Below are 25171 nucleotides of genomic sequence, written 5' to 3'. Positions count from 1 at the left end.
TCTTGAGAGATCGAGGTCTCTCTTCGGCAGTCAATCCTACCCTGCTTAAGGCTAGGAAGGCTTCATCCGGTGAGATCTATTACCGTACCTGGAAGGCTTATTTTGCCTTGTGTGAGTCCAGGGGCATCCATCCTCGTTCCTTTTCGGTGGCGAGGGTGCTTGCCTTCCTGCAAACTGGTGTGGACCAGTGTCTTGCGCTTACCACGATAAAAGGTCAATTGTCGGCACTGGCCATTCTTTTCCTTTTGGCGTTGAATTCTTTGATACGCAACTTTGTTCAGGGGGTGCGTCATTTGGCTCCTCCTAGGAGGGCGCCTTTACCTCCTTGGGACCTGAATTTGGTCCTGTCCGTTTTGCAACGTCCTCCCTTTGAGAACATCAGGGAGATTCCTCTGCCTGTGCTGTCACGAAAGGTTGCCTTTCTGGTGGCAATCACGTCTGCTCGCAGAGTGTCGGAGTTGGCAGCCCTGTCCTGCCGCTCCCCCTACCTGGTGGTTCATAGGGATAAGGTGGTCTTGCGACCTAAGCAATCTTTTCTTCCCAAGGTGGTTTCGGATTTTCACCTCAACGAAGATATTGTCTTGCCTTCGCTGTGTGCGAATCCTAAGCATCCTAAGGAGTTTGCTCTGCACTCCTTGGATGTGGTCCGGGCGATCAGGGTGTACCGGTTGTCTACTGAATCCTTCAGGAAGTCGGATTCTCTCTTCGTCCTTCCTGAGGGCCCTCGGAAGGGTATGCGTCTGCGACGACCATTTCAAAATGGATCAGACAGACGATTGTACAGGCCTATTCAATTAGGGAACGGTTTCCTCCCTTCCCTGTCAAGGCGCACTCTACCAGGGCGGTGAGTGCGTCCTGGGCTTTCCGGCATCAGGCTTTGGTGGCCCAGGTGTGCAAGGCTGCGACTTGGTTGTCCGTGCACACCTTCTCAAAATTCTACAAACTTGATGTTTTGGCATCAGCAGATGCCTCCTTTGGCCGCAAAGTTCTGTGTGCGGCAGTGCCTTGATGGGGTGAGGCCGTTGCCTGTCCCTATCTGTTGGGGGTTGTTTTTTTCTCCCCCTTTGGTTATTTGTTTCCTGGGTTGTTTGCTCTTGTTGAGCTTTTTGTACCCAGAGTGTTTTACCTTTTCTGCTCAGATAAGGTTCCTTTCTCTGACCTGGGTGCTGCGTTGCCTTTGTGACGGTTGCGCTTCCCACCCCTCATGTCTACACTGCTTTGGGACATCCCATTGGTGAAGACTGAATGAGTGGGCGGCGACTGTCAGAGGACGTAAGAGAAAACTGAATTTTTGTAAAATCTTACCGTAAAATTCCTTTCCTCTGAAAGTCGCCGCCCCCTCCCCTCTTTTGGGGTTCTGTGGACTTTAACTGCTTGCTACAAAACTGAGTTGGGAATGCTGATAGCAGGGGGGTATTGGACCAGTGGGACAGCCCCCATAGGTGTGTCTATGTAAATTACTTTGTTTTAACAAGTCTTATGCCTAGCTTGCTCCTATGGATAAGAGGTCAATACCCATTGCTGAAGACTGAATGAGTGGGCGTAGACTATCAGAGGACTCAGAGAAAGGAATTTTACGGTAAGATTTTACAAAAATTCCCTTTTTTCAACTTGGCACTGCTTGATTTTAACTGACAATTGCGCGGTCATGCAATGCTGTTCCCAAATAAAATGTACATCCTTTTTTTTCCCCACAAACAGAGCTTTCTTTTGGGGGTATTTGATTACCTGCGCGCTTTTTATTTTTTGCGATATTAATTAAAAAATGAGTGAAAATTTTGAGAAAAAATTAAATTTCTCTTGCGTCCTCTTGACAGTCGCCGCCCACTCCTACAGTCTTCACTACTGGGGTATTGGTCTTATCCACAAGAGTAAGCTAGGCAGAAGATTTTGTTAGAAACATTCACAAAAACTTTGCATAGACACACCTACAGGGGGCTGTCCCTCTGGTCCAATACCCCCCTGCTAGCAGCATTCCCAATCCAGTTTGTCTTTTGCCTAGTTAGGAGTAGGCAGACTTCCCTTGGGTGGGGCTGCAGTAGGAGCCTTTTCTTCTTCTTCTTCTTGATTTTTATTTCTGCAAAAGTGATTTTTCTTTACACTTATAGCTTTTTATTTGTTCCTGCGCTTAGTTTGTCAGACTTCGGAAGACTACAGCGTTTGCGGAGCTGGGAATCGCACTGGTTGTCCTAGAGCCTTACGAAATCCCAGCCTGCCATCGACCGTTAGCAGGCTATGCGTACGCCCAGGCCTCGCAAACGACCTGTCCTCAGGGACAAAGCCTACAAAGTGGCTACTTCGCTGGGATGTCTAAACTGCGGTACGCCGCGTGTTGCTAGCGTCCTGTTCGGCTGACGCCACCCCCACCCGGAGTGGGAGGCTTCCTGTCACAGAGCGGTACCCATGTTTTCGCTGGACCGGTGAGTACCATGCTACCCCTCTATCTATGGCATTATCTGTCGGGGGTGTATGTGGGGCCTCTGTTATGGGGATGGCAGTCTATGTGGAGTCTGTCAGTATGGTTCCCGTGTGTCCCTTTATGGTCCCTGCGGGGGCGCTATTGCGGTTATGCCGCAGTGTGGGGGGTTGTGGGGGTCCCTGAGTCCCTTGTAATGCTTGTGCAACGTTTTAAGGGTACAGACATGTTTGTGGGGGCCGCATCGGTGTAAAACCGTGGGGCCGCCATTTCAGGTGTGGGCAGGCTGTTTTGGCCTCATGTGAGGGCAGCAGACATTTTCTGTAATGTCTTGGCGCCCTTTCGGGTGCCATCTTTAATGTGGGCAATGTGTTTCCTCGTGCTCGGCTGCCATTTTCTCGGGGCCTCCCCCATAGACTTACATTGGCAACCATTTTCTTGTGGCTCAGACCTATGTTCGGCCTCTAGTGGCATGACCTCATTTCCTCTTTCCAAGCACACAGATCGAGCTGGCAGCGTGGGTACAGTATAGACACATTTCTGGGGGCTTTTCTGCTATTTTTTCTGGGTTATATTTCTGCTGGCAGTTATTATCTTTCAGTGCTTAGTAGCACAGGTTAGTCACTCATTGCGGTGGGAACCGCCGCTATCGCCGATTTAAAGGGCCAGCGCCATTTAATCTCTAAGTGTTTTTGATGGAGTCCCAGGATAGCAAATTCCCCCCAGCTCTGGTGGAGGGTTCAGGCACTCCTGAATCCTCTGCAATAGTCTCACTTACTGCTGCACTTACGACTTTAGCGTCCAAGGTGGATCTGTTGATGTCTGAGCGGGCTTCTAAGAAAAGGCCCAGGTTTTCTCAATCTTCTGATTCAGAGCTAGATATGGTTACCACGGACAGTGTACCCCCTGAGGGGTCTCAGTCCTCTGTCGGATGGGGGGGAGGAGGAGGTGGAGGATTCCCACTCCGGATCGGCCAGAGAACGCGCTGCAATGTCTGCGCTCATTAGCTCTGTTAAATACACGCTACATTTAGAAGATGAGCCTCACCTGCCGGGTAAGCAGTCTTCCTTTGGCACCCGCAAAACCCAGAAGTCGGTTCAGGTGTTTCATTGTCCCGCTGAGTTTCACGAAACAGTAAACCAACAATGGCGCAATTTAAAGTGCAATTCTGTGGTGCCTAAGCTGTTTCAGTACCGTTATCCCTTTGCGTCTCTGGTGGATTTGCGCTGGCCTGTGGCCCCTAAGGTGGTCCACACTGTATCCAGGTTAAATAAAGCCACTCTGATGCCCGCGGAGGATTCTCCGGTGTTTAAGGACCCGGCGGATAGGCGGGTGTAGTCTCTTACCCGCCACTCCTATCTGGTGGCAGGTTCCTTGATGAAACCCGTGTTCGCCTCAGTAATGGTCTCTCAGGCTGTGGTGGAGTGGACTAAGGTGCTAAGACGCACCCTTGTGGCTGATTCCACCCCTCCTGCTACTCTGGAGATGGTGGACCAAATTATTCAGGCTGTTTTATACCTGTGTGACGTGGCCTTGGATGAGGCCCCTTTAGTCTCACGCTTATCTGCAGTCGCAGTGATGATTCGTCGCATTGTGTGGTTGAAAAGCTGGTCGGCCGACCAGTCTTCCAAGGAGACGGTATCTGACATCCCTTATGCAGGGAATCGCCATTTTGGGGACTCCCTTGACGAATTGGTGAAGGGGGTCACTGGGGGTAAATGCACGCTGCTGCCCCAGGTGTCCAGGGGCAAGTCTTTCCGCGGTAAGCGGGGCCCTTCCTTTAAACCTAACCAGGGGTCCTTTCATGCCTTCAAGGCACAAGACAAGGAAGGCCTCTGGTGGCCAGAAAAAGCCTTGGGCGGGCAAGTCAAAAGCCGCCCACACTGGCACGGCGGCCCAGTCCGCCTCGACTCGAAGGGGTGCCCTCACCCGTTTCAGGGGTGGGGGGGACATCTGCGCTTTTTTTCCGAACCTTGGCTGGCCAAGATTCAGGACAGATAGGTACAGGAACTCATTTGGTTAGGGTACAAGATCGAATTTCGATCACGCCCAGCAGACAGATTCTTCCCCTCCAATCTTCATTTGACCCCAGATCGTTTCCAAGATCTCCAAGGGGCGGTTCAGGATCTCCTCGCCCAGGGGGTGATCGTCCCGGTGTCACATCGGGACAAGTTTCGGGTTTTTTACTCAAATCTGTTCACGGTGCTCAGAAAGGAGGGCAAGGTGCGTCCAATTCTGGACCTAAAGTTTCTGAACCGCTTCATGCGGCTTCAAATGTTCTGCATTGGAATCCCTCAGATCAGTGGTGGCCTCCCTGAGTTCAGGAGATTTCCTGGCTTCCATCGACCTCAAGGATGCGTATTTACACATCCCCATTTACGAAGGTCATCAGAGGTACCTCCGATTCGCAATCGCGGAGGAGCACTATCAGTTCGTGGCGTTGCCTTTCGGTCTCGCTTCGGCTCCAAGGGTGTTTACCAAAGTGCTGGCTCCTGTCCTGGCCCTGTTGCGGGTGCAGGGGATTGCAATCCTTGGGTATCTGAACGATCTCCTGTTAAGGTCGAGTTCCAGTGCCACTCTGTTGCACGACCTGTCAACCACGGTTCAAATGCTCCAGGAGTTCGGGTGGACCATCAATTTTCAGAAGTCGACATTGTCTCCTTCTGTTCACCTCCTTTACCTGGGGATGGTTCTGGACTCCGCCCGGCGAAGGTCTTCCTGCCGGAGGACAAACTCCAGACTCTGAAGAACGAGGTCAGGTCCCTCAGGGACAAGGAGTCCTCTTCGCTCAGGACCTGTATGCTGTCCCTGGGATTGATGGTGTCAGCCTTCGAGGCGATACCATTTGCACAGGTGGGACAGACATCCTCATTCCTTGGAAAGGAGAATTTCTTTGAGCCACCAAGTCAGAGAGGATCTTCTGTGGTGTCTCCAGTCTCCGGCTCTGACGGAAGGGAAATCCTTCCGGCCATTGTTATGGATGGTGGTCACCAAGGACGCGAGCCTGTCGGGCTGGTGTGGCGTTCTGGGCAATTTGTCCAGGGCACTTGGTCGGAGGGGGAATCTTCCCTACCGATAAATGTCTTGGAACTGTGAGCGATCAGACTATGTTTGCTCCATTGGTCGAATCATCTTCGGTGCCGCCCTGTGCGTGTGCAGACGGACAACGCAACTGCGGTGGCTTACATAAATCACCAAGGGGGCACCAGGAATGTCCGGGCGGCCCAGGAAGTGGCCGAGATTCTGTCCTGGACCGAGAAGCGGGTCTCGGCGATTTCAGCAGTTCACATTCCAGATGTGGAGAACTGGCAGGCCGACTATCTGAGCCGTCAGACCCTGGACCAGGGGGAATGGTCCCTACACCCAGAGGTGTTTCAGATGCTGTGTGCGCGGTGGGGATCCCCGGACGTGGATCTGTTCGCGTCTCGTCTAAAAAACAAGGTGGGAAGGTTCGTGGCAAGAACACGCGACCCTCTGGCAGATGCCTCGGATGCGTTGGTAGTGCCTTGGAATCGGTATCACCTGATTTATGCCTCCCCCCCCCCCGATTCAGTTGTTGTCCAGGTTCCTTCCCAGGTTGGTCTCGGAACCGAGGTTGGTGATTCTAGTGGCTCCGGACTGGCCGCGCCGGTCTTGGTACGCGGACATCATGCAACTGGTTGTCGAGCCTCCCTGGCGGCTCCCGACAATCTGCTGTCTCAGGGGCCGATCTTCCATCCTGCTTTACAGTCGCTGGCTTTAACGGCATGGCTGTTGAAAGCCAGGTCTTGAGAGATCGGGTCTCTCATCTGCGGTCATTCCTACCCTACTCGAGGCTAGCAAGGCCTCGTCCGGTAAGATTTATTATCTTACCTGGAAGAATTATTTTGCCTGGTGTGAATCGCAGGGTTTCCATCCTCGCTCCTTTTCGGTGGCGAGGGTGTTAGCCTTCCTGCAATCTGGGTTGGACCAGCGTCTTGCGCTGACCACTATTAAGGGTCAGTTATCTGCGCTGGCCATTCTTTTCCAGCGCCCCTTGGCGTCAAATTCCTTGATCCGCACCTTTATTCAAGGGGTGCGTCATCTGGCTCCCCCTAGGAGGGCACCCTTGCCTCCCTGGGACCTGAATTTGGTTCTGTCCGTTTTGCAATGTCCTCCATTTGAGAACATCCGGGAGATTCCTCTGCCTGCGCTGTCACGGAAAGTCGCCTTTCTGGTGGCGATCACATCTGCTCGCAGAGTGTCGGAGTTGGCGGCCCTGTCTTGCCGCTTCCCCTACCTGGTTGTTCATAGGGATAAGGTGGTCTTGCGACCTCCTCAATCTTTCCTTCCAAAGGTGGTGTCCGATTTTCATCTCAACGAGGACATTGTCTTGCCTTCGCTGTGTGCGAATCCTAAGCATCCTAAAGAGTTTGCCTTGCATTTCTTGGATGTAGTCGGGGCGATCAGGGTATACCTGTCGTCTACTGAATCCTTCAGAAAGTCGGATTCTCTTTTTGTGCTTCCTGAGGGACCTCGGAAGGGTATGGCTGCGTCTGCGGCAACCATTTCTAAATGGATCAGACAGACGATTGTACAGGCTTATTCGCTTGGGGAACGGGTTCCGCCCTTCCCTGTCACGGCGCACTCTACCAGAGCGGTGAGTGCGTCTTGGGCCTTCCGCCATCAGGTGTCAGTGTCCCAGGTGTGCAAAGCGGCGACCTGGTCGTCCGTGGCCGTGCACACCTTTACAAAATTTTACAAACTTGATGTTTTGGCATCGGCCGCAAAGTTGTGAGTGCGGCAGTGCCTTAGGGGAGACATGGCGTTTTCGCCTGTCCCCTCCTGTTGGGGTTTTTTACCCCTTGGTTTTACTTTCCTGGGTTTGTTCGCTCCTGTTGAGCTTTCCTGTTACCCAGTGTTTTACCTTTCTGGTTCAGATAAGGTTCTTTTCTCTGACCTGGGTGCTGCGTTGCCTTTTAGACGGTTACGTTTCCCACCCCTCACATCTACACTGCTTTGGGACATCCCAGTAGTGAAGACTGTATGAGTGGGCGGCGACTGTCAGAGGACGTAAGAGGATAGAATTTTTGTAAGAACTTATCGTTAAATTCTTTTCTCTGAGTCCTCTGACAGACCCCCCCCCCCCTTTTGGGGTTCATGGACTATCTACTGCTTGCTTCCAAACTGAATTGGGAATGCTGCTAGCAGGGGGGTATTGGACCAGAGGGACAGCCCCCTGTAGGTGTGTCTTTGCAAAGTTTTTGTGAATGTTTCTAAAAAAATCTTCTGCCTAGCTTACTCCTGTGGATAAGACCAATACCCCAGTAGTGAAGACTGTATGAGTGGGCTGCGACTGTCAGAGGACTCAGAGAAAAGAATTTTTTTTCTTACAAAAATTCTATTTTACTACTTTGTCTTTTAAAAAAATATCCAATACACAAAATTTTTGTCATATATTTTGGCCAAAATGTATTTAGCTACATGTCTTAGACAAAAAAAAAATCTCAATAAGCGTTTTTTTTTGGTTTGTGCAAAAGTTATAGCGTCTACAAACTATGGTGTAAATACTGGAATTTATGCAGCTTTTACTTTCTGACTGCCTATCTCATTTCATGAAGTGCTAAAATGGCAGGGCAGTACAAACCCCCCCCCCCCCCCCAAATTACCACTTTTTGGAAAGTAGACATCCTAAAGAATGTCCTGAGAGGCATGTTGAACTCATTGAATATTTAATTTTTCTGTCACAGGTGTTTGAAAAATGACTTAAAAAAAAAGATTTTTTCTTTTTTTTTTTTACACAAAGTTGTCATTGAAATGATATATTGCTCACGCATGCCATCGGTATATTTGTAATTACACCTCAAAATATATTCTACTGCTTCTCCTGAGTACAGGGATACCACATGTGTGAGACTTTTTGGGAGCCTTCCTGTGTATGGGACCCCGAAAACCAATCAGCACCTTCAGAATTTCAAAGGGCGTAAATTTCTCATTGCACTTTCTCACTACCTATCACAGTTTCGGAGGCCCTGAAATATCAATATAGCACAAACCCCCCCCCCCCCCCAATGACATTTTGGAAAGTAGACACCCCAAGCTATTTGCTGAGAGGCATCGTAAGTCCATGGAATAATTTATATTTTGCCACAAGTTTTGGGAAAATTAAATTTTTTATTTTTAACACAAAGTTGTCACTAAAAGATAAATTGCTCACACATGACATGGGTATATGTGGAATGACACCCCAAAATACATTCTGCTACTTCTCCTGAGTACAGGGATACCACATGTGTGAGACTTTTTGGGAGCCTAGCGGTGTACGGGACCCCGAAAACCAATTAACACCTTCAGGTTTTCTAATGGCATAAATTGCTTATTTTACTTCCTCACTACCTGTCACAGTTTCGGAGGCTCTGAAATTTCAAGATAGCACAACCCCGCCCCCCCTAAATGACCCCATTTTGGAAAGTAGACACCCCAAGCTATTTGCAGAGAGGCATGTTGAGTCCATGAAATATTTATATTTTGCCACAAGTTTTGGTAAAATTTAATTTTTTTTTGTTTTTTGTTTTTTTTACACAAAGTTGTCACTAAATGATATATTGCTCACACATGCCATATGTACATATGTATATGAAATGACACATGTGCACATATGTATGGGAAATTACACCCCAAAATACATTCTGCTGCTTCTCCTGAGTATGGGGATACCCCATGTGTGAGACTGTCTAGTCACGTACAGGACCCCGAAAACCAGTCACCACCTTCAGGCTTTCCAAGGGCGTAAATTGTTGATTTCACTCCTCACTACCTATAACAGTTTCGGAGGCCATGAAATGCCAAGACAAGACAAACCCCATCCCAAATGACCCCTTTTTTGGAAAGTGGACACCCTAAGCTATTTGCAGAGAGGCATGTTGAGTGTTTTGCAGATCTCACTTTTTGTCACACAGTTTTGAAAATTGAAAAAAGAGGGAAAAAAAATAATTTTCCTTTTTTTTTCTTCTTAATTTTCCAAAATAAATGAGAGCTGCAAAATGTTTACCATGCATCTTGGCAAATACCCTGGGGTGTCTACTTTTTGAAAAGGGGTCATTTGGGGGGCTTTTGTGCTATCTTGGCGTTTCATGGCCTTCAAATTGTGATTGATAGGTAGTGAGGAGTGAAATCAACAATTTACGCCCTTAGAAAGCCTGAAGGGGGTGATTGGTTTTTGGGGTCCTGTACGTGGCTAGGCTACCAAAGAGTCTCACACATGGGGTATCCCCATACTCAGGAGAAGCAGCAGAATGTATTTTGGGGTATCATTTCACATATACCCATGGCATGTGTGAGCAATATATCATTTAGTGACAAATTTGTGTAAAAAAAAAAAAAAAAAAAAATTTCCCGAAACTTGTGGCAAAATATAAAATATACCATGGACTTACCATGCCTCTCAGCAAATAGCTTGGAGTGTCTACTTTGCAAAATGGGGTCATTTGGGGGGGGGGGGGTTGTGCTATCTTGAATTTTCAGGGCCTCCTAAACTGTGACAGGTAGTGAGGAAGTAAAATGTGCAATTTACGCCATTAGAAAACCTGAAGGTGGTGATTGGTTTTCGTGGTCCCGTACACAGCTAAACACCCAAAAAGTCTCACACATGTTGTATCCCTGTACTCAGGAGAAGCAGCAGAATGTATTTTGGGGTGTCATTTCACATATTCCCATGGTATGCGTGAGTTATATATTATTTAGTGACAACTTTGTGTAAAAAAAAAACCAAATTGTAATTTTCCCAAAACTTAGGGCAAAATATAAAATACTCCATGGACTCAATATGCCTCTCAGCAAATAGCTTTGGGTGTCTACTTCCAAAAGGGGTAATTTGGGGGGTGTTTGAACTGTCCTGGCATTTTATGCTCAATCTTAGCCGCACATCACCCACTCTTCTAACCACTTGAAGACCAAGCCTTTTCTGTTTTTTTTTTTTGTATTTTTTTTTTTACCAGAAAATTACTTTGAACCCCCAAATATTATATATTTTTTTAAAGCCGAGGCCCTACAGAACAAAATGGTGGATGTTGCAATTTTTTTCGTCACGTAGTATTTGTGCACAGATTTTCCAAACGCGATTATTAAACAACTATTTTTGGCTTTTTTATTTTAGATTTTTTTTTTTTTAACTTTTTTTTTCTTCAACTCAACTGTAACATTCTAGGTTAGGGTCTCTCAAAATGACGATACCCATCAAACCTCTATCGAGACCCTGTGTTAGTGTGCCCTAGACTGTGCCGTGCTGTACCCTACGCTAATACTCCACTAGTGTGTGGTAGCATTGGAAACATTCCCAGATGCAGAGACCAGGTTGGTCAGGACAGAAGGGACAATAAGTGCGGGTGTCATACCTCAATCCGCGCTTACTACAGACACGACATCTTTTTGGGGGGTTTCTTTTGGCAGGGGTACTCTGGAGGACATGGGGAAAATGCCTCTCATGCATCTTGTAGGGAAAGTGGGGCAGGAGCACCTCCTGGATACAGGTAGGCACTGATGTTCTCTTCCTGGAATTCTAGGAAGGATCCAGTTCGTCCTGACGCTTTGTATAGCACAAAGGCGTTCAGCAAAGCCAATTGGAATAAATAAACAGACACTTTTTTGTACAAGCGTCTGGCTTTACGGGCAATTAAGTACAGCACCAAAGACTGGTAGTTGAGGTCAACCCCTCCCATATTAAGGTTGTAGTCGTGGACAGAGAGGGGCTTCTCCAAAACACCAGTTGCCGCAGGAATTTGGACCGTCGTGTCTGCGTGAATGGAGGAAAGAACGAAAACATTCCGTGTATCCCTCCACTTCACTGCAAGCAGTTTGTCAGTTTTCAAGCAGGCTCTTGCCCCCCGATTAAGACGGGAATCTACAAGCCGTTGGGGGAAGCCCCGGCGATTAGGTCGCACGGTGCCACATGCGCCAATTTGTAATTCGAGCAGGTGACTAAAAAGTGGCACGCTTGAATAAAAATTTTCCACGTACAAATCGTACCCCTTTCCGAATAAGGGTGACACCAAGTCCCAAACTATCTTGCCGCTGCTCCCTATGTAGTCTGGGCAGTTGGGGGGCTCCACAGTGCTATCTTTACCCTCGTAAACACTGAAACTAACTGTATAGCCTGTGGTTCCTGTCACACAGCTTATACAGCTTGACCCCGTATCTGGCACGCTTGCTGGGGAGATACTACTTGATAGTAAGGTGGCCAGTAAACTTAATTAGGGACTCATCAACGCAGACAACTTGTTGGGGGGTAAACAAGGCTGCAAACCACTGATTGAAGTGGTTTACGAGGGGCTGAACTTTGTGGAGCCGGTCGTATCCAGGGTCTCCCCGAGGATGACAGAGTTCATTGTCACTGAAGTGCATAAACCGCAGAATTTGCTCATATCTCGCCCTGGACATTGAGGCAGAGAACACGGGTAAATGGTGAATTGGGTTAGTGGACCAATATAACCGCAACTCACTCCTTTTAGTTATACTCATGTTGAAGGAAAAGCCCAGAAAAGTTTTAAACTCGGAAACCGTTATAGGTTTCCAGCCAAATTCTCTGGCAAGGGACAAATTTGGATGTGCGGCGATATATTGACCAGCATATCAATTGCTTTGGTCCACAATAGATCTGTAAAGATCTTCTGTGAAAAACCGCTCAAAAAAATTAAGGGGAGTAAAATTGGATGTCTCCACATGAATTCCGGGTTGGTCAGTGAATGGGGGAAGTACGGGCGCTGTAGAATCTGCGGGCTGCCAATTAGGATATGCCAGCGCTTCAGGGAGGACACATGGGCTCTACGGGCCTGTCTTCGAATTCTCGTGCTAGCCACCGCACCAGCTTCAACTGCACTTATGTGACTCGACACGTCACCAAGTGATACTACAGTGCTGGTATGTCTAGGTCCAGGGTGTACTAGGCCGCTGATGCTTGCCAGTTCACCAGAAGTGTGAGCGGCACTAGTACTGGCTCTCTGCTCCATACGAGCACCCTGCAATTCCTGCACCTCAGCATCTCCAGAATGGGGTCGGGTACGCCTGACCTTAGCAGGGATCCCTCCGTCGTCTGAGCTATCTGTCAGGAAGCCACTGCTCTCTACAGGCTCGTATACTGACCCTCATTCTGCCAGTGAGGCTTCCCCATCGCTCTGACATCTGACATGGTCAGTATGCTGTAGGCCTCTTCACTACTGTACCACCATTTGGACATTTTAGCCACTAAATTTACAGGTACAGTAGTGTGACTCACAGGTAAAAAAGCACCTGGTTGTCAAGGACTATTTCAAATGCTACAAAAAAAACTGCTAGTGCTAGCAGGGATCAGGCCTGACTCTGCAAACGCAGCGGTTTTGTGTGTTGTGTTTTTTGGAAGTGACCGTAATCTATTGATTACTGCACATTTGCATGGGTGGGGTGAGGAGGGCTGGGCGGAGGGGCTAAACGCAGGTGCTGGCAGGTGTCGTGACCGATCCTGCTAACGCTGCATATTGGGAACCCTAAACTATTGGGGATGCTAGTATAGTACTGATCAGATCAAAGATATTGATCCGTTCTGATACTATACTAGTAATGGAGGTGTATGTGTAAGTATGTGTGTGTTACTGGTAATCAAGGGGTTAACTAATATTTCTAACTCTGCGGCGGGGATCTGCGATGTCCTAAACTGACGCTAACTAGCGTTAACACTAACTAATGTCACCTGTGCCACTAATAATAGTGATCAGAAAAAAATCTGTACACTATAAAAGTGACACTGTGCCAGGGCAATGAAGGGGTTAACTGGGGGTGATCAGGGGGGTAAATATTTATTGGGGTTGGCGGTATCCTAAGCCTACTTGGGACAGAAACTAACTCGCTAGCGCTAAATAAAGTCACAATCACACTATTACAGGAGTACAGAAAAACGCTATATACCTGTATCTAGTGTGCAATGTGACAGGGGGTGAAGGCAGTGGTGTATATTGGCCTAGGCCAACAAGGCCCAGGCTTAGGGCAGCACTTTTCAGGGGGGGGCAGCAAAAAAGCTGCACCCCGCACGAAAACATAACAGCCTCCTCCCGGCTCCCACATGAAAAGGGTCCCTGCCGGCTTGCGCTACACTTTTAGTATAGTGCCAGTACTACGGGGCAAATTGGGCAGGAGGGCAGGGTCCAGGAGGCAAATCAGTCTGGCATCCCCATAAAGCGGTCACACTGCTACCTGCTGGTATGATAATACCAGCCGGTGAGGACATTCGGACAGACCGCAGGCCGCCAACCACACTTAATACAACTGGACCGACGGCCGCCAATGCTAATAAGTGTGGCACTGCAGCCTAATGTTCCGCCTACCCTCCTCCACCCCCAGGTATGGCAGGCATCATGTCAATAATATAATTTATTTCTTTAAACATCCTTGTCCTTGAGTGAGAATATTGAATTGCATTTAATTGTATATGATGGTAAGAATATTTTCGACCTGCTCAACTCATATGTGCTATCCCAATATGTCACTGGATTAGTAAGATTACTCCAATCTTAAAAGATATTTGGACTTGTGTTTGCTGCCCCTGATTATTTAACTTATTTGTATAATGACTATGGACTTCCTATACATTATACAAATAAGTGACGTAATCCTATGTGGCAGCAAACACAAGTCCAAATATCTTAAAAATAACTGATGGGGCTGTACTGATTAGGCAGCACTGATATGTTGCACTGATGGGCGCTAATAGGCTGCACTAATGGGCACTAATATGCTGCTCTGATGGCCACTTATGAGTTGCCAATGGTGGGTACTGATAAACTGCACTGATGGGCACTGATAAGGCAGCACTGATATTCTGCACTGATGGTCACTAATGAGGCTGCACTGATGGTCACAAGACGGCACTGATAAGCATCACTGATGGGGTTGCACTGATATGGTGCCCTGATTTTCAGGAAGGGGTGGGTCTAATTTCAATTAGGGGGTGCACAAGTTTAGTCAGGCCTAGGGCAGCACAAAAAATAAATACTCCACTGGGTTAAAGGGTTAACTGGGGGGGGATCAGGGGGTTAAATCTTTATTGGGGGGGTTGGCGGGTATCCTAAGCCTAAAAGTAACGGTCGCTAGCGCTAAACCAAGTCACAAGACACACTAATACAGAAATATACAAAACTGCTACATACTGTGTATAGTGCAATGTGACAGGGGGTGTAGGGGTTAACTGGGAGGGGGGTGTTCGGGGGTTAAATGTGCCTATCTACGTGTGTGGAAGTGTGCTTGGTGCAGTACTTACAGTTGATCTTCTCTCCTCTCACGCTGGAATCCAAAAAGGATTTTGTGAGGGGAGAGTGGACATTTTCTGTGCCTGTGTTTAAATTGCAGAGGCACAGCTCGGCCTGCGATTGGTCAGGACCGATCAGCAGGTCCAGGCCAAAAATCATTGGCCTGGACCTGATGACTGATCGGTTCGGAACCGAATCAGACATCGGCGGGGCCGGGAGCACGCCCCAGGGCCCAGGGAGCGAGCGCCGTACATGTACGGGGCTTTGCCTGTACGAGCCAGCCTGCCGCAGTACACCTGAGAAGGGAGAGTCTCGGGTAGCCAAGACACTCTTGCAACATTGCTGGATAGAGTAGGGCTCAGGTAAGTATTAGGGGAGCTGAGGGGGGCTGCTGCACACAGAAGGCTTTTTATCTTAATGCATAGAATGCATTAAGATAAAATAAACTTCTGACTTTACAACCACATTAATAAAGCTGTAGGGCACATGTGCATTCAGATCAGAGGATTTTTTTAATATTCAAAACAGATCGAATTAAGTTTTTGATAGGTGAGTTATACATTCCCGCTACAGGAAGTATGGATAGCTGCATTCTACATCATGATTACTTTGGGAGATTCATATTCAGATTGATTTCTCTGGTGATCTATGAAAAATGTTTACGTTGTTTAAACTACAATGTACCTATCATAAATACATATAAATAATTTGTAATTTGTGACTGTTCGATGTACTCTGACCCACAATATTATTGTGTATTATTGACATAGTTACATATAACCCAACTGTATCTTTTAATTCTTACCCCCTTATCATCCAACTATATAAACATTATTTTTCTTTTGTCACCACAGGGTTTAGAGGAAGAAACACAGAAAGAAGGTATTCTTCTTGGAAACTTCAGCTACAGTCAAGATGGAGATCCTATTCAGACTTTCCCTCTAAAGGTAACAGAAATATTATCCTCTCCCAATATTTTCTTCTTTAAAGTTTGCTTCATATTTGGCTACACAATGAATCAAAGGGCAATTGTAGGTTTCCTATTTGAAAAAAATAGTTTAGTTTTCACTGAAGTATTCATGGTCTGTTTATTTACAACTGGCACAAATAAAATATATATAAAGATGATACAGGAGATATATAAAGTAAGGTACATTTATTACGTTAATCATTTAGTACAGAACACAAAACTTTTATTCTTAGACCATTGGTTGCATGCAGCTACCTTCCTGTAATAGAACACTTACAAAAAAACTTGCTAGGGCTCCCCCCAGAGTGCATAATATAACTCCACCCATTCCATCACACTCTAGTTTTTCTCTTACGTCCTCTGACAGTCGCCGCCCACTCATTCAGTCTTCACCAATGGGTATTGACCAGAGATGTATAGTAACTAAGTAGAACTACTTCACTACTGTACTTAAGTACCGAAAGGCGGTATCTGTACTTTCCTAGAGTAGAATTTTTTTCTCCTACTTCCACTTTTACTTCACTACATTTTTTCAATGATTTCAATACTTCTACTCCGATATTTTATTTTTGTGCTGCATAGTTACTCGTTACAATTATAAAAATTACCACTGCCAGAACAGTAGATGACAGGTTTCATGTAGCTGAAAACATGTGTATTATCAGCGCATACGAAAATAAAAGCTACTGTATGTATAAATAAAAGCTGCATTTGAAATAATAAAAAACAATATGATAATCAAAATTTTGACTTCTTTCTTTAATAACTACATAACATAGTACTTGTACTTTTACTTTCAATACTTGAGTAGCAATTTTTTTTTCAAAACTACTGGTACTTTTACTTTCAGTACTTGAGTAGCAAAATTTTAAAAAAAACTACTTGCAATACTTAAGTACAAAAAATGTTGAATACTTTAGTACTTCTACTCAAGTCACTTTTTGATCGAGCACTTGTACCTTTACTCAAGTATGGGTTTCGAGTACTTTATACAACTCTGGTATTGACCTCTTATCCATAGGAGCAAGCTAGGCATAAGACTTGTTAGAATCAAAGCAATTTACATAGACACACCTGTAGGGGGCTGTCCCACTGGTCCAATACCCCCCTGCTATCAGCATTCCCAACTTAGTTTGTCTTCTGCCTAGTTAGGAGTAAGATAGGCTATCCCTGTGCTGGGGCTACGGTCTCAGCCTTTCTTCTGTGTTTTATTACTTTTATTTTATGAAAAGTGTTTTCTTGCACTACTAGCTTTTTATTTGTTCCTGCGCTTAGTTAGTCGGATCTCCGGAAGACTACAGCGTTTGCGGAGCTGGGAGTCGGACTGGTCGTCCTGGTGTCTCAAGACAGAGGGCCTTATGGAATCCCAGCCTGCCATTGAGCGTTTAGCAGGCTATGCGTACGCCCTGGCCTCGCAAACGACCTGTCCCTGTCCTCAGGGACGAAAGCCCGTGAGGTGGCCACCTCGCTTGGACGTCTCAACCGCGGTTCCGTGCGTTGCTAGAGTCCTGTTTAGCTGACGGCACCCCCACCGCCTGGGGTGGGAGGCTTCCCGTCGCAGAGAGGCGCCCACGCCATCGTGGTACGGTGAGTACATTTTGTGTGGGGCCTCTGTCTGGGGATGGCAGTCGGTTAGGTCTGTGTTATCCCCTCATGTCTGTGTGTCTGGGGATCGCATTACTCCCGGTCCCTGCGGGGGCTCTACCGCGTCCAGGACGCTCTGTGGGGGGTTATTGGGGTCCCTAACCTCGGTGGCATTATTGTGTAAATGCTAGGTTCAGACATGTGTAGGCGACCCGCAGCGGTGAAAAACCGTGGGACCGCCATTTTGGGTGTGGGCGGCTGCTTTGGCTTCACTGCCTCAGCAGCCATTTTCCTTGCTTGTGTGTGGCGTCTGACTTTATGCAGGTGTTCGGCGGCCATTTTCCCGGAGCCTCCCATTGTTTTCTATGGCCAGCCATTTTCCCTTAGTCTACATCCTGTTTAGCCTCTAGGGCGTGACATCACTTCCTTTCTTCACATACAGAGGGATCGTCCGCAGCGTGGTAACACTTCTGGGGGTCTGTTCTTGCTGTTTTTTGGGGAATATCTCTTGGCTATCAGTTCTATTCCTGCCTGAGGGGGTTTTCAGTCTAGCCCCTATTTGCGGTGCATTGTGGTGGAATCGCCGCTGTTGCGATTTAAAGGGCCAGCGCCATAAACGTTTTTATGGAGTCCCAGGACAGCAAATTCCCCCCAGCTTTGGTGGATGATTCAGGTACGTCTGAATCATCTGTGATTTCTGCTGCACTTGCGACTTTAGCGTCCAAAGTTTGATCTTTTGATGTCTGAACGAGATTCTAGGAAAAGGCCTAGGTTTTCTCACTCTTCTGATCAGAGTCTGACATGGTTGCCATAGACAGTGTACCCCTTGAAGGGTCTCAGTCCTCCCAGTCTGAGGGGGATGATTCCTCTCCTGGGACGGCTAGAGAATGCGCTGCTATTTCTGCGCTTATTACTGCTGTAAAAGATACACTACATTTGGAGGATGAGCCCAACCCTCTGGGTAAGCGGTCCTCTTTTGTGTCCCGCAGAACCCAGAAAGTGGCACAGGTGTTTCCTTGCCCCGCTGAGTTTCACGAAAATGTGAATGAACAATTGCGCAATTTGAAGCGCAATTTTGTGGTACCAAAACGGTTTCAACTCCGTTATTCCTTTGCGTCTCGTACGGATTCGCGCTGGTCCGTGGTCCCTAAGGTGGATCACACGGTGTCCAGGTTGAATAGGGCCATTCTTGTACCCACGGAGGATTCTCCGGTGTTCAGGGACCCCACGGATAGGCGGATGGAATCTCTCGCTCGCCACTCCTATATGGTGGCGGGTTCCTTGTTGAAACCTATTTTTGCCTCTGTCATGGTGTCTCAGGCTGTGGCAGATTGGGCCAAGGTGCTCAGACGCACCCTCGTGGCTGATTCCGCCCCTCCTACTACTTTGGAGATGGTGGACCAGATTATTCAGGCTGTCCTGTATCTGTGTGACGCGGCCTTGGATGAGGCCCCTTTAGCAGCGCGACTGTCTGGTGTCGCAGTGCTTACCCGTCGCCTGGTATGGCTGAAAAGCTGGTCGGCTGACCAGACTTCCAGGAAGATGGTGTCTGCCATTCCTTATGCGGGAACTCGTCTTTTTGGGGACTCCCTGGACGAATTGGTTAAAGGGGTCACTGGGGGCAAGAGCCTCAGAATCCCAAGGGTAAGTTTTTCCACGGTAAGCGGGGGCCCTTCCTTTAAACCAAATCAGGGATCATTTCGTGCCTTCAAAGCACAGGACAAGGGGAAACACTTCAAAGGCCATGGTGGCCAGAGGAAGCCTTGGGCGGCCAAGGCAAAAGCCGGCCAAGCTGGTGCGGCGGCCCAGTCCGCCTCGACCTGAAGGGACGCCCTCACCCGTTCCAGGGGTGGGGGGACGTCTGTGCGGTTTTCTCGAACCTTGGCTGCTCTGGATTCCGGACAGGTGGGTTCAGGAAATCATTTGATCGGGTTACAAGATCGAATTCCTTTCGCGGCCAGCGGACAGGTTCTTTCCCTCAAATCTTCATTTGACCCTGGATCGTTTACTAGATCTTCATCGGGCAGTTCAAGATCTTCTCTCCCAGGGGGTGATCGTCCCGTTGCCACATCGGGACAGATTTTGGGGGTTTTATTCCAATCTGTTCACTGTGCCCAGAAAGGAGGGCAAGGTACGTCCAATTCTAGACTTGAAAGCTCTGAACCGCTTTGTGCTGGTTCAAAATTCCGCATAGAATCCCTCCGTTCGGAGGTAGCCTCTCTGAGCCAGGGAGATTTCCTGGCCTCCATCGACCTCAAGGATGCGTATTTACACATCCCCATATTCGAGGGTCATCAGAGGTACCTCCAATTCGCAATCGCGGAGGAACACTATCAGTTTGTGGCGTTACCTTTCGGTCTTGCTTCGGCTCCAAGGGTGTTTACCAAAGTTCTGGCTCCTGTTTTGGCCCTGTTATGGGCACAGGGAATTGCGATCTTGGGATATCTGGACGATCTCCTGTTAAGGTCGAATGCCAGGCAGAGCCTGCTAAGCGATCTGTCCACTACGGTTCAGACGCTCCAGGAGTTCGGGTGGACCATCAACGTTCAGAAGTCGACTTTGTCTCCTTCGGTTCGTCTCCCTTACTTGGGGATGGTCCTGGACTCCGCCCAAGCCAAAGTGTTTCTGCCGGAGGACAAGCTCCGGACTATGCAGACCGAGGTCAGGTCCCTCCGGGACAGCGAATCCTCGTCACTCAGGACCTGCATGCAGTCCCTGGGATTGATGGTGTCTGCCTTCGAGGCGATACCGTTTGCACAGTTCCACACACGATCTGTCCAAGCGGAGATCCTGGCCAGGTGGGACAGGCATCCTCAATCCTTGGAAAAGAGGATATCTTTGAGTCGCCAAGCCAGAGAGGATCTTCTGTGGTGGCTCCAGTCTCCGGCCATGACGGAAGGGAAGTCTTTCCGGCCGTTGTTGTGGACGGTGATCACCACGGACGCCAGTCTATCGGGCTGGGGTGGCGTTCTGGGCACTCTCCCTGACGATAAATATCTTGGTACTGCGAGCGATCAGACTGTGCTTGCTCCGTTGGTCAGATCATCTTCGGGGCCGTCCTGTGCTGGTGCAGACGGACAATGCCATTGCGGTGGCTTACATCAATCACAAAGGGGGCACCAGGAGTGCCCGGGCGGCCCAGGAAGTGACCAAGATTCTGTCTTGGGCCGAGACACAGGTCCTGGCGATTTCGGCAGTTCACATTCCGGGTGTGGAGAATTGGCAGGCCGATTATCTGAGCCGCCAGACCCTGGACCAGGGGGAATGGTCCCTACACCCGGAGGTGTTTCAGATGCTGTGTGCGCGATGGGGATCCCCGGATGTGGATCTGTTCGCATCCCGGCTAAACAACAAGGTAGGAAGGTTTGTGGCAAGAACGCGCGATCCTCTGGCAGACGCCTCGGATGCGCTGGTGGTGCCTTGGAATCAGTATCGACTGATTTATGCCTTCCCTCCGATTCATTTGTATTCCAGGTTCCTTCGCAGGTTGGTCTCGGAACCGAGGTTGGTGATTCTGGTGGCCCCGGACTGGCCGCGCCGGTCTTGGTACGCGGACATCATGCAACTGGTTGTCGAGCCTCCTTGGTGGCTTCCGTTACGGGACGATCTGCTGTCTCATGGGCCGATCTTCCATCCTGTTTTACAGCCGCTGGCTTTGACGGCGTGGCTGTTGAAAGCCAGGTCCTGAGAGATCGAGGTCTCTCATTGGCGGTCATTCCTACCCTGCTTAAGGCTAGGAAGGCCCTCGTACGGTAAAATCTATTACCGTACCTGGAAGGCTTATTTTGCCTGGTGTGAGTCCAGGGGCATCCATCCTCGCTCCTTTTTGGTGGCGAGGGTGCTGGCCTTCCTGCAAACTGGTGTGGACCAGTGTCTTGCGCTGACCACGATTAAGGGTCAGTTGTCTGCGCTGGCAATCCTTTTCCAACGCCCCTTGGCGTTGAACTCCTTAATACGCACCTCTATTCAGGGTGTGCGTCACTTGGCTCCTCCTAGGAGAGCGCCTTTACCTCCTTGGGACTTGAATTTGGTCCTGTCTGTTTTGCAACGACCCCCTTTTGAGAACATCAGGGAGATTCCCTGCCTGTGCTGTCCCGAAAGGTTGCCTTTCTGGTGGCGATCACATCTGCCCGCAGATTGTCGGAGTTGGCGGCTCTGTCTTGCAGCTCCCCTTACCTGGTGGTTCATAAGGATAAGGTGGTCTTGCGACCTAACCAATCTTTCCTTCCTAAGGTGGTAATTGTCTTGCCTTCGCTGTGTGCGAATCCTAAGCATCCTAAGGAGTTTGCTTTGCATTCCTTGGATGTAGTCCGGGCGATCAGGGTGTACCTGCCGTCTACTGAATCCTTCAGGAAGTCGGATTCTCTATTCGTCCTTCCCGAGGGCCCCCGGAAGGGTATGGCGGTGTCTGTGGCAACCATTTCAAAATGGATCAGACAGACGATTGTACAGGCCTATTCAATTAGGTAACGGGTTCCGCCCTTCCCTGTCAAGGCGCACTCTACCAGAGCGGTGAGTGCGCCCTGGGCTTTCCGACATCAGGCTTCGGTGTCCCATGTGCGCAAGGCAGCGACTTGGTCGTCCGTGCACACTTTTTCCAAATTCTACGAACTTGATGTTTTGGCATCAGCTGATGCCTCCTTTGGTTCTGTGTGCGGAAGTACCTTGATGGGGGCAGGACGTTGCCTGTCCCTGTCTGTTGGGGTTGTTTTCCCCTTTGTTTATTTGTTTCCTGGGTTGTTTGCTCCAGTTGAGCTTTTCTGTTACCCAGGGGTTTTACCTTTTCTGCTCAGATAAGGATCCTTTCTCTGACCTGGGTGCTGCGTTGCCTTTGTGACGGTTGCGATTCCCACCCCTCATGTCTACACTGCTTTGGGACATTCCATTGGTGAAGACTGAATGAGTGGGCGGCGACTGTCAGAGGACTTAAGAGAAAAATCTTACCGTAAAATTCCTTTCTCTGAGTCCTCTGACAGTCGCCGCCCCCTCCCCTCTAAGTGGGGTTCTTTTGGACTTTAACTGTTTGCTACCAAACTGAGTTGGGAATGCTGATAGCAATGGGGTATTGGACCAGTGGGACAGCCCCCTACAGGTGTGTCTATGTAAATTGCTTTGTTTCTAACAAGTCTTATGCCTAGCTTGCTCCTATGGATAAGAGGTCAATGCCCATTGGTGAAGACTGAATGAGTGGGCAGCGACTGTCAGAGGACTCCGAGAAAGGAATTTTACGGTAAGATTTTACAAAAATTCCGTTTGTGCGCTACCCTCAGGTGATGGCTTTGTTCTCCTCTGGAGGATTATTTTCAATTTGTAACCATTAAATTTTTTCTCTGAAGCATCTATCAACATCTGATTGCTTATTGCCCTAGGCCAGGGCTTCCCAAACTTTTTTGGGCTGAGACCCACTTCTGAATACAGTTATTTTTCGGACCCACTTGCAGCCATTTTCACGTCATAGTGCTCCTTTACACATCGCACTGTCCCATTACACCATGGGTGTCCAACCTTTTGGCTTCTCTGGGCCACATTGAGTGTAGAGAAATTTCCTCGGGCCGCATATAAAATATATACTATAGTTAAGGTATATAAGTAATAAAATGCCGCCGCGCCGTTCTCGTGCCACCGCACCCCCCCCCCCCCCCCGCATTAATTTAACTCAACTAGAGGATAATCAAATAAAATGGAATCAGTATACAGAGGTTTACTTCTTCTGAGAGATATCAAAGGAACACTCTAACCACCATGACCACTTCAGTGATTTCAAGTGGTCATGGTGGTAGGAGTCAGAAACACTGCACTACCGTTAGTTGGAAGCCGCTGTGGCCGTGCCCCCAACCTGACTTCCTTCCTCCCTAGCCAAAAAAAAAAAATTGTCAGGGGGCAGTGGGCCGCATTGCCTGGGGTTTCGGGCCGCATGCGGCCCTCGGGCCGCAGGTTGGACATGCCTGCATTACACTGTAGCCATTTTCACATCATAGTGCTCCTTTACACATCACAGTGTTATACTAGTGCGGTATGACTTAACTGGTTCCCAACCGCCCATCGCAAGTTTTATTTGTAAATTACTTTACTACTGCTTTAGGCCTGGTTCACATGAATGCGGGTTAGCGGCCCACATTTGCACAGGCATAGCAGCCCATTGATTTGAATGGGCTTCTATGCCCTCAAAAAAAAGGTGCATGCAGCATTTAAAAAAATGCTGTGACCTTGAAATCCATCCTTCTTTTGCACCATGCGACTTACCTGCAGTTCCTGCACTGCAAGCTTTCTGCGATTTTATATACGTGGGCCAAGCATTTAAAAACACAGTTTGCGTGTGCAGGAACTGCAGGTAAGTCGCATAGTGCAAAAGCAGAATAGATTTCACGGCTACTGCATTTTTTAAAATTCTGCATGCACCTTTTTTCAGCGGAAAACGCAGGCATAGCAGCCCATTCAAATCAATGGGCTGCTATGCCTGTGCAAATGTGGGTCGCCAACCCGCATACATGTGAACCAGGCCTTAAAATAAGCCATCAAGCAGTGTCTGGCCTACCTGGTGATTGGTCCTGGTGCTCAGCTCCGATCCGACGGCCTGGTCATTAAGGGGGCAAATCCTTGCGGTCCAGAAGTGGTTAAATCTGCAGGATGACAAGTGTTTTCATTTGTAAATTACTTTACTATTGCTTTAGGCCTGGTTCACATGTATGCGGGTTGGCGGCCCACATTTGCACAGACATAGCAGCCGATTGATTTTAATGGGCTGCTATGCCCTCGTTTTCCGCAGAAATCCATCCTGCTTTTGCACCATGCGACTTACCTGCAGTTTCTGCACTGGCAAGCTTTCTGCATTTTCATACAGGTGGGCCCAGCATTTAAAAACACAGTTTGCATGTGCAAGAACTGCAGGTAAGTTGCATGGTGTAAAAGCAGGATGGGTTTCACAGCCACTGCATTTTTTAAAATTCTGCATGCACCTTTTTTCAGCGGAAAGCGCAGGCATAGCAGCCCATTCAAATCAATCGGCTGCTATGCCTGTGCATCAAGCAGTATCTGGACTCTGGCCTACCTGGTGACTGCTCCTGGCGCTCAGCTCCGATGTGATGCACTGCACTCTGATATCGGCTCCACTCAGTCAGACTCCTATCCCGAGGCGCTGCCTCCCGTACAGAACAACGCGCACGGCAAGCGGCATGGTCAGAGCATCAGTGGAGCTCAAGGCCCCGCCTGCCTGCTCGTAACACAGTGCGCTGCCTTTGCCTGGGCAGCTCAAAATCCGCCGGCGACCCACAGAACTGCAGCTCGCGACCCACAGTTTGGGAACTCGTGCCCTAGGCTATCTAGCAATTTCCATATCAGTTACCTTCAGTGTGTACCTTGGAGGGCCGTAACTGGATCCCACTGTTTGGGGCCAGCCTGTAATGTTTGCTTCGGGCGCTGAATCTTGCATTGGGAGCTCACCTTGGCACAAAGTGCAATATGTGTACTTAACTACGGTATACCATAAAGGTCTAGGACCTTGGTCCATATTTATGGCTTCTAGTCCCCTCAAGTGTATGCCCACTGTAAGGCCTGGACCTCTAGCATCATAAAAAAGGTAGGACAGGTTTGCCCTGTGCATTTACACTATATCTCAGTGTTCTATAGACAGAGGATTTGGTGTTTTTTTTCTCCTCCTATCCACACTTTCTTCATGGCACCTTCTTGCCTGCAGTTTTATTTTCGTCGACTAAAATGTTTTCGTCGACTAAATTAACACAATTTTAGTTGGCTAAAATATGACTAAAACAATTCAGATGACTAAAATACGGCTAAAACTCAATTGAAAATAGACATCAAAATTAACACTCCTCTGCTGGTCATTTTTAAATCGGCAACATAATTCCAGAGCCTATAAAAATAGAACATTAAAGTTTAAACCTGTATTGCACCACCGCATAAGCATAAGTAAGGGGCATCTACTAAGCTGCTGAAAGAGAAAAAAAATAAGAA

The 25171-nt window shown here is 48.3% G+C and overlaps 1 protein-coding gene across 3 annotated transcripts in view; it reads left to right on the top strand.

The window, feature by feature from the left end:
* SUN2 (Sad1 and UNC84 domain containing 2) overlaps positions 1 to 25171 on the top strand; it is a 304040-nt gene that overhangs the window by 244168 nt on the left and 34701 nt on the right. For all 3 annotated transcript variants that reach the window (XM_082266172.1, XM_082266170.1, XM_082266171.1), the window contains exon 18: positions 15501 to 15593. In XM_082266172.1, coding sequence (XP_082122298.1) covers positions 15501 to 15593 — 93 coding nt within the window. The remainder of the gene's footprint in view (positions 1 to 15500; positions 15594 to 25171) is intronic.

This window comes from Pelophylax lessonae (assembly GCF_965119305.1).
Source record: "Pelophylax lessonae genome assembly, chromosome: 8".
Classification (NCBI taxonomy): domain Eukaryota; kingdom Metazoa; phylum Chordata; class Amphibia; order Anura; family Ranidae; genus Pelophylax; species Pelophylax lessonae.
The sequence above is the reverse complement of the archived record's forward strand: the minus strand, read 5'-3'. Positions and strand labels throughout refer to the sequence as shown.